The 10582-nt window shown below is 66.0% G+C and overlaps 2 protein-coding genes and 1 long non-coding RNA gene across 3 annotated transcripts; all 3 read left to right on the top strand.

The window, feature by feature from the left end:
* Positions 1-550: 550 nt before the first annotated feature.
* LOC133629066 (AP-1 complex subunit mu-2-like) lies at positions 551-6175 on the top strand. Its single transcript, XM_062019703.1, is given in 13 exon segments — positions 551-630; positions 1862-2018; positions 2100-2167; positions 3199-3329; positions 3415-3562; positions 4269-4370; positions 4372-4396; positions 4479-4621; positions 4711-4782; positions 4864-5022; positions 5103-5228; positions 5902-5977; positions 6072-6175. Coding segments are annotated over 13 exon segments (1269 nt in total). The 5' UTR covers positions 551-591; the 3' UTR covers positions 6095-6175.
* Positions 6176-6442: 267 nt separating this feature from the next.
* On the top strand, positions 6443-8119 carry LOC133629068 (protein KRI1 homolog). The gene is made up of 5 exons (XM_062019705.1): positions 6443-6527; positions 7075-7142; positions 7695-7800; positions 7875-7980; positions 8062-8119. Exons 1-5 carry the CDS (start codon positions 6443-6445, stop codon positions 8093-8095), a joined length of 399 nt encoding a protein of 132 aa, XP_061875689.1. The 3' UTR covers positions 8096-8119.
* A 795-nt stretch (positions 8120-8914) lies between these two features.
* On the top strand, positions 8915-10419 carry LOC133629067 (uncharacterized). The gene is made up of 4 exons (XR_009820954.1): positions 8915-8929; positions 9522-9596; positions 10112-10239; positions 10310-10419. It is a non-coding gene; the product is annotated as an uncharacterized LOC133629067 (long non-coding RNA).
* The last annotated feature ends 163 nt before the right edge of the window (positions 10420-10582 follow it).

Genomic DNA, 10582 nt, shown 5'->3' with positions numbered 1-10582 from the left:
CTTGCCACGACCTCCCCCAAAACAACCCCACGACCCCCCCCTTTTCCCATCCCCCCCAATAACCCCCCTGCGCCCCCCTTTTTCCACCCCCCGGCCCCCCGTTTTCGCCCCCCGACCCTTTTTCCCACGGCCCCCCACCCCCCCCCAGCATCATCCCCGGTGGGTTTTGGGGGGCTCAGGGGGTTGTTTTCACCTCCTCCTTGCAATGACCCCCCCCAAAACAACCCCACGACCCCCCCTTTTCCCATCTCCCCCAAATACATCCCCCCAAGTGGAGGGGTCTAGTGGGGGGGGGCTGGGGGTGTCTGTGCCCCCCATGGGGGGGCCAAGCCTGGGGGTCAAGCCCCGTCCCACCCAATTTGGGGGGTCTCAGGCACCCAGCAGCCCCTTTTCATCCCCCCAAACCAACCTGGGGGTCCCCTGAGTGGGGGGTCCGCTGTGGGGGGGTCTGTCCTTGCCTGGGGGTGTCTGTGCCCCCCGGGGTTGCCCTTTTTGGGGTGTCCCCCCCCCCCTCCCCGCAGCCCCCCCCGCTCTGTCCCGGCCCCTTTAAGGCGGCGCCGGGCGCAGCCTTCACCTGCCTCAGGTGCCGCCATGGCCTCGGCCGTGTCCATCCTGGACCTCAAGGGCAAGGTGAGACCCCCCCAGAGCCCCCCAGCGCCCCCCAGAGCCCCCCACACCCCCACAACCCCCCCACACCCCCACACACCTCCCCCAGTCCTGGGGGGTCACCCCGATGTCCCCTCGGGCCTCAAAGTCAAGCCAAGGGCAATGGTGGTGACCCCTGGGGGGGGGAAGAGGTTTGGGGACCCCCCCTGAACCCCCCTGAACCCCAAAACCTCCCACAACCCCCCACACACCCCCACACACCCCCCCCAGTCCTGTGGGGTCACCCCAATGTCCCCTTGTGCCTCAAAGTCAAGCCAAGGGCAATGGTGGTGACCCCTGTGACCCCAGAGAGGGGGGAGACAGGTTTGGGGACCCCCCCTGAACCCCCTTGAACCCCCCAAACCCCCACACCCCCCTCCACACCCCCCCCCGGTCCTGGGGGGTCACCCCAATGTCCCCTCGTGCCTCAAAGTCAAGCCAAGGGCAATGGTGGTGACCCCTGGGGGGGGGGCACAGGTTTGGGGACCCCCCCTGAACCCCCCTGAACCCCAAAACCCCCCCCCCACCCCCCACAAAGGGCTCACTCCTGGGGGGGGTCACCCCAATATCCCCTCCTGCCTCAAAGCTCAAGCCAAAGTCAACGATGGTGACCCCTGTGACCCCAGAGAGGGGGGTGCAGAGGTTTGGGGACCCCTCCTGAACCCCCCTGAACCCCAAAACCCCCCCAACCCCCCCTAAAACCCCCTTCAAAGGGCTTTTTCCGGGGGGGGTCACCCCAATATCCTCTTATACCTCAAAGCTCAAGCCAAAGGCCAATGATGATGACCCCTGTGACCCCTGTGACCCCAGAGGGGGGGTGCAGAGGTTTGGGGATCCCCCCTGAACCCCAAAACCCCCCGAACCCCCCCCAAAACCCCCTTCAAAGGGCTTTTTCCGGGGGAGGTCACCCCAATATCCCCTTATACCTCAAAGCTCAAGCCAAAGGCCAACGATGGTGACCCCCTGTGACCCCTGTGACCCCAGAGAGGGGGGTGCAGAGGTTTGGGGACCCCTCTGAACCCCAAAACCCCTCCAACCCCCCCAAACCCCCTGCACCCCCCACAAGGGGCTCACTCCTGGGGGGTCACCCCAATATCCCCTCATGCTTTGAAGCTCAGGCCAAAGGCCAACGATGGTGACCCCTGTGACCCCTGTGACCCCTGGGAGTGGGGTGCAGAGGTTTGGGGACCCCCCTGACCCCCCAGTTCCCCCCCAGCCCCTCCTGAGCCGCAGCTACCGGGGGGACGTGGGGCCGGAGCCCCTGGAGCGCTTCATGGCGCTGCTGCTGCAGGATGAGGCCACGGGCACGCTCAGCCCCGTCCTGAGCCACGGCCACGTCCATCTGCTCTGGATCAAACACTCCAACCTCTACTGTATCCCCCCAAAACGCTGCAGGGCCCCCCAAAAACGCTGCAGGGCCCCCCCAGAATCCTTTCCTTAACCCCCCCCATCAGTGGTGGCCACGACCACCAGGAACAGCAACGTGTCCCTGCTCTACGCCTTCCTCTACAAGGTGGTGCAGGTGAGCTGGGGGCTCCACTCTTGGGGGGCTCCTGTCTTTGGGGGTCTCCACTCTTTGGGGGGCTCCTCTCTTTGGGGGGCTCCTGTCTTTGGGGGGCTCCTCTCTTTGGGGGCTCCTGTCTTTGGGGGCTCCTGTCTTTGGGGGGCTCCTCTCTTTGGGGGGGCTCCTGTCTTTGGGGGGCTCCTCTCTTTGGGGGCTCCTGTCTTTGGGGGGCTCCTCTCTTTGGGGGGGCTCCTGTCTTTGGGGGGCTCCTCTCTTTGGGGGCTCCTGTCTTTGGGGGGGCTCCACTCTTTGGGGGCTCCTGTCTTTGGGGGGGCTCCTCTCTTTGGGGGGCTCCTGTCTTTGGGGGCTCCTGTCTTTGGGGGGATTCCTGTCTTTGGGGGGCTCCTGTCTTTGGGGGCTCCTGTCTTTGGGGGGATTCCTGTCTTTGGGGGGCTCCTCTCTTTGGGGGCTCCTCTCTTTGGGGAGCTCCTGTCTTTGGGGGGGTTCTTCTTTTTAGGGGGATTCTCTTCTTTAGGGGGGCTCCTCTCTTTGGGGGGTTCCTGTCTTTTAGGGGGATTCTCTTTGGGGGGCTTCCCCTCTTTGGGGGGGTTCTTCTCTTTAGGGGGGCTCCTGTCTTCGGGGAGGGCTCCTCTCTTTGGGGGGTTCCTCTCTTTGGGGGGTTCTCCTCTTTGGGGGGTTCCTGTCTTTTGGGGGGTTCTCCTTTTTAGGGGAGCTCCTCTCTTTGGGGGGCTCCTCTCTTTTGGGGGGTTCTTCTCTTTGAGGAGGGTTCCTCTCTTTGGGGGGGTTCCCCTCTTTGAGGGGGATTCCTTTCTTTGGGGGGGATTCTCCTCTTTAGGGTGATTCCTCTCTTTTGGAGGGGGTTCCTCTCTTTGGGGGGTTCCTCTCTTTGAGGGTGATTCCTCTCTTTAGGGGGGTTCCTCTCTTTGGGAGGTTCCCCTCTTTGGGGGGCTCCTCTCTTTGGGGGTGATTCCCCTCTTTGGGGGGCTGTCAGGGTGTAATTCTCCCCCCTCCCCATCCCACCCCTGCAGGTTTTCTGTGAGTACTTCAAGGAGCTGGAGGAGGAGAGCATCAGGGACAACTTTGTCATCATCTACGAGCTCCTGGATGAGCTGATGGACTTTGGCTTCCCCCAGACCACAGACAGCAAGATCCTGCAGGAGTGAGGAGGGGCTGAGCTTGGGGGGTGTCAGGACCCCCCAAAACACCCCCCCACACCCCTCTTCACCCCCTTTCCTCCACCCCAGGTACATCACCCAGGAGGGGAACAAGCTGGAGAGGGGCAGGCCGGGGGTGCCCAGCACGGTGACCAACGCCGTGTCCTGGCGCTCCGAGGGCATCAGGTACAAGAAGAACGAGGTTTTCATCGATGTCATCGAGGCTGTGAACCTGCTGGTGAGCTGGGGGGGCTGCAGGGCAGGGGGCAGGGCCAGGGGGGGTGGGGGAGACGGGATGGGGGTGGGGGTGGGGGTGGGGGGGGTGAGATGGGGGTGGGATGGCATCAGGATGGGGATGGGGATGAGGGTGGTGATGGGATGAGGATGAATTGGGTGGGGATGGGATTGGGATCAGGATGGGGATGGGATGGGATGGGATGGGATGGGATGGGATGGGATGGGATTGGGATGGGATGGGGATGGGATTGGGATTGGATGGGATGGGATGGGGATGGGGATGGGATTGGGGTGGGATGGGATCAGGATGGGGATGGGGATGAGGGTGGTGATGGGATGAGGATGGGATTGGGCGGGGATGGGATTGGGATCAGGATGGGGATGGGATGGGATGGGATTGGGATGGGATGGGATGGGATTGGGATTGGGATTGGATGGGATGGGGATGGGGATGGGATTGGGGTGGGATGGGATTGGGATCAGGATGGGGATGGGATGGAGATGGTGGTGGGATGGCAATGGGATTGAGATCAGGATGGTGATGGGATTGGGATTGGGATTGGGATGGGATGGGATGGGATGGGATGGATGGGATCAGGATGGAGATGGGGATGAGGATGGTGATGGGGATGAGGACGATGATGGGGATGAGGATGAAGCAGGTGCCAAGATGAGGATGAGGCTGGTGAGGAAGGCCATGCCCCCAGGTGAGTGCCAGTGGCAGTGTGCTGCTGAGTGAGGTGCTGGGGAGCATCAGGCTGAAGGTTTTCCTCTCGGGGATGCCGGAGCTGCGCCTGGGGCTCAACGACCCGCGTCCTGTTCGAGCTGACGGGCCGTGAGTGCTGCTGGGGGCTGGGGGCAGCCTGGGGGGTGGCACAGCCCCCTCCCCTCCCAGTGCCACCCCCCTCCCTCCTCAGGGGGCACAAACAAGTCGGTGGAGCTGGAGGACGTGAAGTTCCACCAGTGTGTCCGTCTGTCCCGCTTCGACAGCGACCGCACCATCTCCTTCATCCCCCCCGACGGCGACTTTGAGCTCATGTCCTATCGCCTCAACACCCAGGTGAGGGGCTTGGCACCACCCCAGAGGGGGGTGGAGGTGAAGGGGGGGGGGGATATGAGGGGTGACCCCTCCCCATCCCACCCCTAAAGGTGAAGCCGCTCATCTGGATTGAGTCGGTCATCGAGAAGTTCTCCCACAGCCGAGTGGAGATCATGGTCAAGGTGGGCTCAACACCACGGGGATCCACCTCCTTCAGATCCCTCCTGAGCCCCCACTTTGTGTCCCCCCTTTTCCCCCTGAAGGCCAAAGCCCAGTTCAAGAAGCAGTCAGTGGCCAACGGGGTGGAGATCTCGGTGCCGGTGCCCAGCGACGCCGACTCGCCCAAGGTCAGGACCAGCGCGGGCTCAGCCCGCTACCTGCCGGAGAGGAACCTGCTCATCTGGAGCATCAAATCCTTCCCAGTGAGCCTCCAACCCTTCCCCCTCCTCCTCCCTTCCCCCCACCTTTGGCTGGCTCAGCACCATGGCTGGGTGCTGTGCAGGGGGGGAAGGAGCATCTGCTGCGAGCTCGCTTCGGGCTGCCCAGCGTGGAGAAGGAGGAGGAGGAGGGACGGGCGCCCATCTCAGTGCGCTTTGAGATCCCCTACTTCACCGTGTCAGGCATCCAGGTGACCCCCAGCCCCCAGCCCCACGCTGCCCTGGGGGGAGAGGAACCATGGGAGGTCTCAGGGTGCCCGGGGGGGGGGGCCTGGGAGGGGGTTTTGAGGGCAAAGGGAGGGGTCGTGATGTGGGATGATGGGGAGGGGGCTGGGATGGGGCTGGGGGAGGTACCAGCATCCCCTCTGCACCCAGGGAGGTCTCAGGGTGCCCTGGGGGGGGTCCCTGGGGAGGGGGGTGGGATGGGGGAGGATGGGGAGGGGGCTGGGGGGTGGGATTGGGGGGGTATCAGGGTCCCCTCTGCACCCAGGGGAGGTCTCAGGGTGCCCAGGGGGGAGTTTTGAGGTGCCCAGGGGGGGGTCCTTGGGGGACTGGGGTCCCATGGGCAAAGGGGAGGGGTCGTGATGTGGGATGATGGGGAGGGGTCTGGGATGGTGCTGGGGGGTATCAGCATCCCCTCTGCACCCAGGGAGGTCTCAGGGTGCCCGGGGGGGGCCCCTGGGGAGGGGGGTCCCATGGGCAAAGGGGAGGGTTGTGATGGGGGAGGATGGGGAGGGGGCTGGGGGATGGGGATTGGGGGGTACCAGGGTCCCCTCTGCACCCAGGGAGGTCTCAGGGTGCCCCGGGGGGTGGGTTTTGAGGTGCCCAGGGGGGGGTCCATCCCCATCCCCTACCCCCCCAAAGGTGCGGTACATGAAGATCATCGAGAAGAGCGGTTACCAGGCGCTGCCCTGGGTGCGCTACATCACCCAGAGCGGGGGGTGAGGCCGAGACCACCCCCATCCCCACCCCCACCCCCAGCCCCTCCCCCACCCCCACTCACCCCCCTCCCCCCCTTTTTCTCCCTCCCCCAGACTACCAGCTCCGCACCGCCTAAGAGCAGCTTCCCGCCCCTCCAGGACTTCACCCCCCTCCCCCCCAGCCCACCGTCCCCCCCATAAAGATGAAGCTGAGACCACCCAGCCTCGAGCCTCCGTGTTTTGGGTGGGGGGGGCTGTGGGCCCCACCGCGGCTCCCGGCGCGTTGCCCCTTTAAGAGCGGGGCGGGGTCACGGGGAGGTCACGCGCGCGCGCGCTGGCGGCGGCGGCGGCCGCGGTCACGTGACGGCGGCGTGGCGCGAGGGGAGGGGCGCGCGCCGGGGGGGTCCCGCGGGGGCGTTTTGGGGCGTTTTGGGGCGTTTTGGGGGGTTTCGGAGGGTTTTGGGGGGTCGAGGCTTTGGGGGAAGATGCCGGAGTCGCCGTTTACGGGTGAACGAGGCGTTTGCGGAGCTGGTACCCGGCGCTACCGGCGGCGCGAGGAGCTGCAGCGGCGTGAGCGGGGGGACGGCGTGGGGGGGGCAGGGGGTGAGGGGGGGCACTGGGGGTGGGGTTATGGGGGGCACTGGGAGGGCACTGGGGATTGGGTTATGGGGGGCACCGGGATGGGGGGTACAGGGGGTGATGGGGGGCACCGACATGGGGTTTGGGGGGGACACCAGGATGGGGGGGGACAAGGGGTGAGGGGGGGCACTGGGATTGGGTTGGGTGGGCACTGGGATGGGGGGGGGACAAGGGGTGATAGGGGGCACCGGGGGGGCACTGGAATAGGGGGGACAAGGGGTGATGGGGGGGCACCGGGGTGGGGTTGTGGGGGGTACTGGGATGGGGGGGGGACAAAGGGGTGATGGGGGGCACCAGGATGGAGTTGGGGGGGCACTGGGATGTGGGAGGACAAGGCGTGATGGGGGGCACCGGGGAGGCACTGGGATTGGGTTGGGGGGGCACTGGGATGGGATGGGGGGTCCCTGATGGGGGGCACTGGGATGGGATGGAGTGGGGTGGGGGGGTCCCCCGTGCCGGTGCCTGAGGGGTCCCGCAGTGCAGGATCGATACGGGAGCCCCAGCGCCAGCTCCAGCGACGACACCGAGTCCAGCGGGGACGAGGCTGTGAGTGACCCCCCCGACCCCCCAGTGCCCCCCATGTCCCCCCCACACCCCCTGTGATCCCCTCACGACCGCCCTGGACCTCCCCACACCCCCATGTCCCCCCCACACCCCCTGTGACCCCCCCAGACCTCTTGTGATCCCCCCCACAGCCCCCAGTATCTCCTGAGACCCCCCCATGTCCCCCCATGACTCCCAGTGACCCCCCCCACGAGCCCCATGTCCTCCCCAGACCCCTGTGACCCTCCATGACCCCCATTAATCCCCTCCCACGACCCCCAGTGACCCCCCATCTCCCACCCCAACAACCCCCCCTTCCCCCCCAGGCCCCCCATTTCCCCTCCCCCACACACCCCCATTTCCCCCCTACGCCCCCCAGTGACCTCCCCACCCCCCTTTCCCCCCCAGACCCCCATTTCCCCTCCCCCACACCCCCCAGGTGACCCCCCCAGACCCCCATTTCCCCTCCCCACACCCCCCAGTGACCCCCCCCACACCCCATTTCCCCTCCCCACACCCCCCAGTGACCCCCCCAGCCCCCCCTTTCCCCCCCAGCCCCTGGACCCCGTCCTGGAGCGGGATTTCTACCGTACCCTGGCTCTGCTCAAGACCCGAGACCCCCGAATCTACCAGCCTGGCACCACCTTCTACAGGCAGCCAGGTACCTGGGGGGGGTCTCAGGGACCAAAAGGGGGGATCCCCAAACCTGGAGAACCCCTAAAAGCCCATCCCCAGAGTCCTCATCGGGGAGTGATGCTGAGGAGGAGGAGGCCGAAGGGCAGCCAGCCAAGCCCATGTACCTGAAGGACTATGAGAGGAAGGTGGTGCTGGAGAAGGGAGGGTGAGGAGGGGGCTTCAGGGGGGGGTGGGGGGGGGCGTTTTGGGGTGTCCCCCTGACCCTCCCCCTCGCTTCTCTGTGCAGCAAATACGTGGATGAGGAGGGGGAAGGAAGATGAGGGTGAGGCGGCGCTGAGCGGAGAAGGTCAGTGGGCTGGGGGTGAGCGGTGTGTGTGAGCCCCCAGCACTGACCCCAGACCCAAATCACCCCCAAATCACCCCCCAGCACTGACCCCCAGCCCCCAAATCACCCCCCAGCACTGAGCCCCCACCCCCAAATCACCCCCAAATCAGTCCCCAGACCCAAATCCCCCCCCCAACACTGAGCCCCCCCGTGACCCCCCAGCCTCAAATCACCCCCACCCTGAGCCCCCAGCCCCAAATCACCCCAAATCAGTCCCCAGCCCGAAATCCCTCCCCAGCACTGACCCCCCAGCCCCAAATCCCCCCCAAATTCCCCCCCCAGCCCCAAATCACCCCCCCAGCACTGAGCCCCAGCCCCAAATCCCCCCCAAATCACCCCCAGCCCCAAATCACCCCCTAGCACTGACCCCTCCCACTGACCCCCAGCCCCAAATCCCCCCCCAAATCCCTTCCCCAGCCCCAAATCCCCCCCCCAGCCATGACCCCCCAGCCCCAAATCCCCCCCAATCCCCTCCCCATCCCCACCCCCCCCAGCCCCCCAGCAGTGACCCCCCCCTGCCCCCCAGCGAGAGGCGTCCCGGAGCTACGCCGAGGAGCAGCGGGAGCTGAAGGAGAGGTGGGGGCTGCCAGGGCCCTGGGGGGGCTGTGGCTTTTGGGGGGGGGGCTGTGGGTTTGGGGGGGCCTTAACTGTGTGTGTGTGACCCCCCCTGGCAGCTTCAAAGCCTTTGTGGCTGACAGTGAGGATGAGGATGAGGAGGGGGGCTCTCTGCCCTGCTGCGGCCCTCGTGAGCGCGACGGCTGAGGAGAAGGTGGGGGGGAATGGGGGGGCTGGGGGGGAATGGGGGGGGCTGGGGGGGAGTTGGGGGGCTTGGGAGGATGATTTGGGGCTGGGGGGGGATTGGGTGTGATGGGGGAATTGGGGGCTGGGGGGTGATTTGAGGGTGGGGGGAATGGGGGTGAAGGGGGGTAATTGGGGGGCTGGGGGGAAATGGGGGGGCTGGGGGGGAATTGGGGGGCTTGGGAGGGTGATTTGGGGCTGGGGGGAATGGGGGGCTGTGGAGGAAATGGGGGTGAAGGGGGGAAGTGGGACTGGGGGGAATTGGGGCGGCTGGGGGGTGATTTGGGGCCTGGGGAGGGGACTGGGTGAAGGGGAGAATGGGGGTGAAGGGGGAAATGGGGGTGATAGGGGGAATTGGGGGCTGAGGGGGAAATGGGGGGCTAGAGGTGAATTGAGGGGCTGGGGAAGGTGATTTGGGGCTGTTTTGGGGCTCTCAGGGCTGTTTTGGGGTGCCAGGGGCGTTTTGGGGGGGCTCCCAGGGGTGTTTTGGGGGGGTCCCAGCGGTGTTTGGGGGTGCCAGGGCTGTTTTGGGGTGCCAGGCTGACGCTGTGTGTGTGCCCCAGGAGCAGGAGCAGCAGAGTTACAGCCTCTGGCTCAAGGGGCAGGGAGCAGCTCCCCCAGAGCCTCTGCAGGACCTGGTGAGGGGGCTGCACAGGGCTCAGACCCCCCCTGTACCCCCAAACCTGACCCCCCCCTCCCAAACCTGAACCCCCCTCACATCCCTGAGCCCCCCAATATCCTTGCCCCCCCCCCCATGTCCCTTACTGCCCCCCCCAGAGCTGCTGCAGCACCTGATGATGGAGCTGAGGCTGGATTGAGGCTGCAAGACCCCCCTTGTACCCCCCAAATCCACCCCCCCCTCCCCCAAATCCAACCCCCCCCATCCCAAACCTGACCCCCACCCCCATTATCCCTGCCCCCCTCACTCCCCTGTGCACCCCCCAGAGCTGCTGCAGCACCTGGTGATGGAGTTGAGGCTGCAAGACCCCCCTTGTACCCCCAAATCCACACCCCCCATCCCAAATCCACCCCCCCATCCCAAATCCACCCCCCCATCCCAAATCTGACCCCCCCCCATCCCAAATCCACCCCCCCCATCCCAAATCTGCCCCCCTCACTCCCCTGCCCCCCCCTCACTGCCCTGTGCCCCCAGCTGCCCCTGCAGCAGTTCTGGGCAGACCCAGCCCTGGAGCCCAGCGAGCGCTTCCTGCGGGATTTCATCCTGGAGCAGCGCTACAGGGAGCAGCAGGACGAGGAGGAGGAGGAGGAGGAGGCTGAAGGGTGAGCCAGGACACCCCCCCAGCCCCAGCCCCCAGCCCTGGCAGCCCCCTGTGACCTTTGGTGCCTGCAGCCCCCCAGCTGTGGTGGATTCCTCGGAGGAGGGGGAGCTGTTCCTGGCCAGGCAGCAGGAGTTTGAGCTGAGCTACAGCAGCCGGCCCCCAGGAGCATGGAGAGGGGCAGGTTGGGGCAGGGAGGGGGCAGAAAGCTGGGGAGGGGGCTGAAAGGGGGGGTGGGGCAGAAATGGGGGTAGAAAGGGAAAGAAAGGGGGCAGAAAGGGGAAGAGAGGGGGTAGAAGGGAAATGGGGTGTGAGGTGTGAGGTGGGATGGGAGATGTGGGGTGGGA

This window comes from Colius striatus, unplaced genomic scaffold (genome assembly GCF_028858725.1).
Source record: "Colius striatus isolate bColStr4 unplaced genomic scaffold, bColStr4.1.hap1 scaffold_116, whole genome shotgun sequence".
Lineage (NCBI taxonomy): Eukaryota > Metazoa > Chordata > Aves > Coliiformes > Coliidae > Colius > Colius striatus.
The sequence above is the reverse complement of the archived record's forward strand: the minus strand, read 5'-3'. Positions and strand labels throughout refer to the sequence as shown.

What these genes read in the sequence shown, in the direction of transcription:
- LOC133629068 (XM_062019705.1), top strand. Translation starts at nt 6,443, where the DNA reads ATGCCGGAGTCGCCGTTTACGGGTGAACGAGGCGTTTGCGGAGCTGGT. An exon ending in CACCTTCTACAGGCAGCCAG is followed by an intron (nt 7,801 to 7,874) that starts GTACCTGGGGGG and finishes GCCCATCCCCAG; the next exon opens with AGTCCTCATCGGGGAGTGAT. An exon ending in GTGGTGCTGGAGAAGGGAGG is followed by an intron (nt 7,981 to 8,061) that starts GTGAGGAGGGGG and finishes TTCTCTGTGCAG; the next exon opens with CAAATACGTGGATGAGGAGG.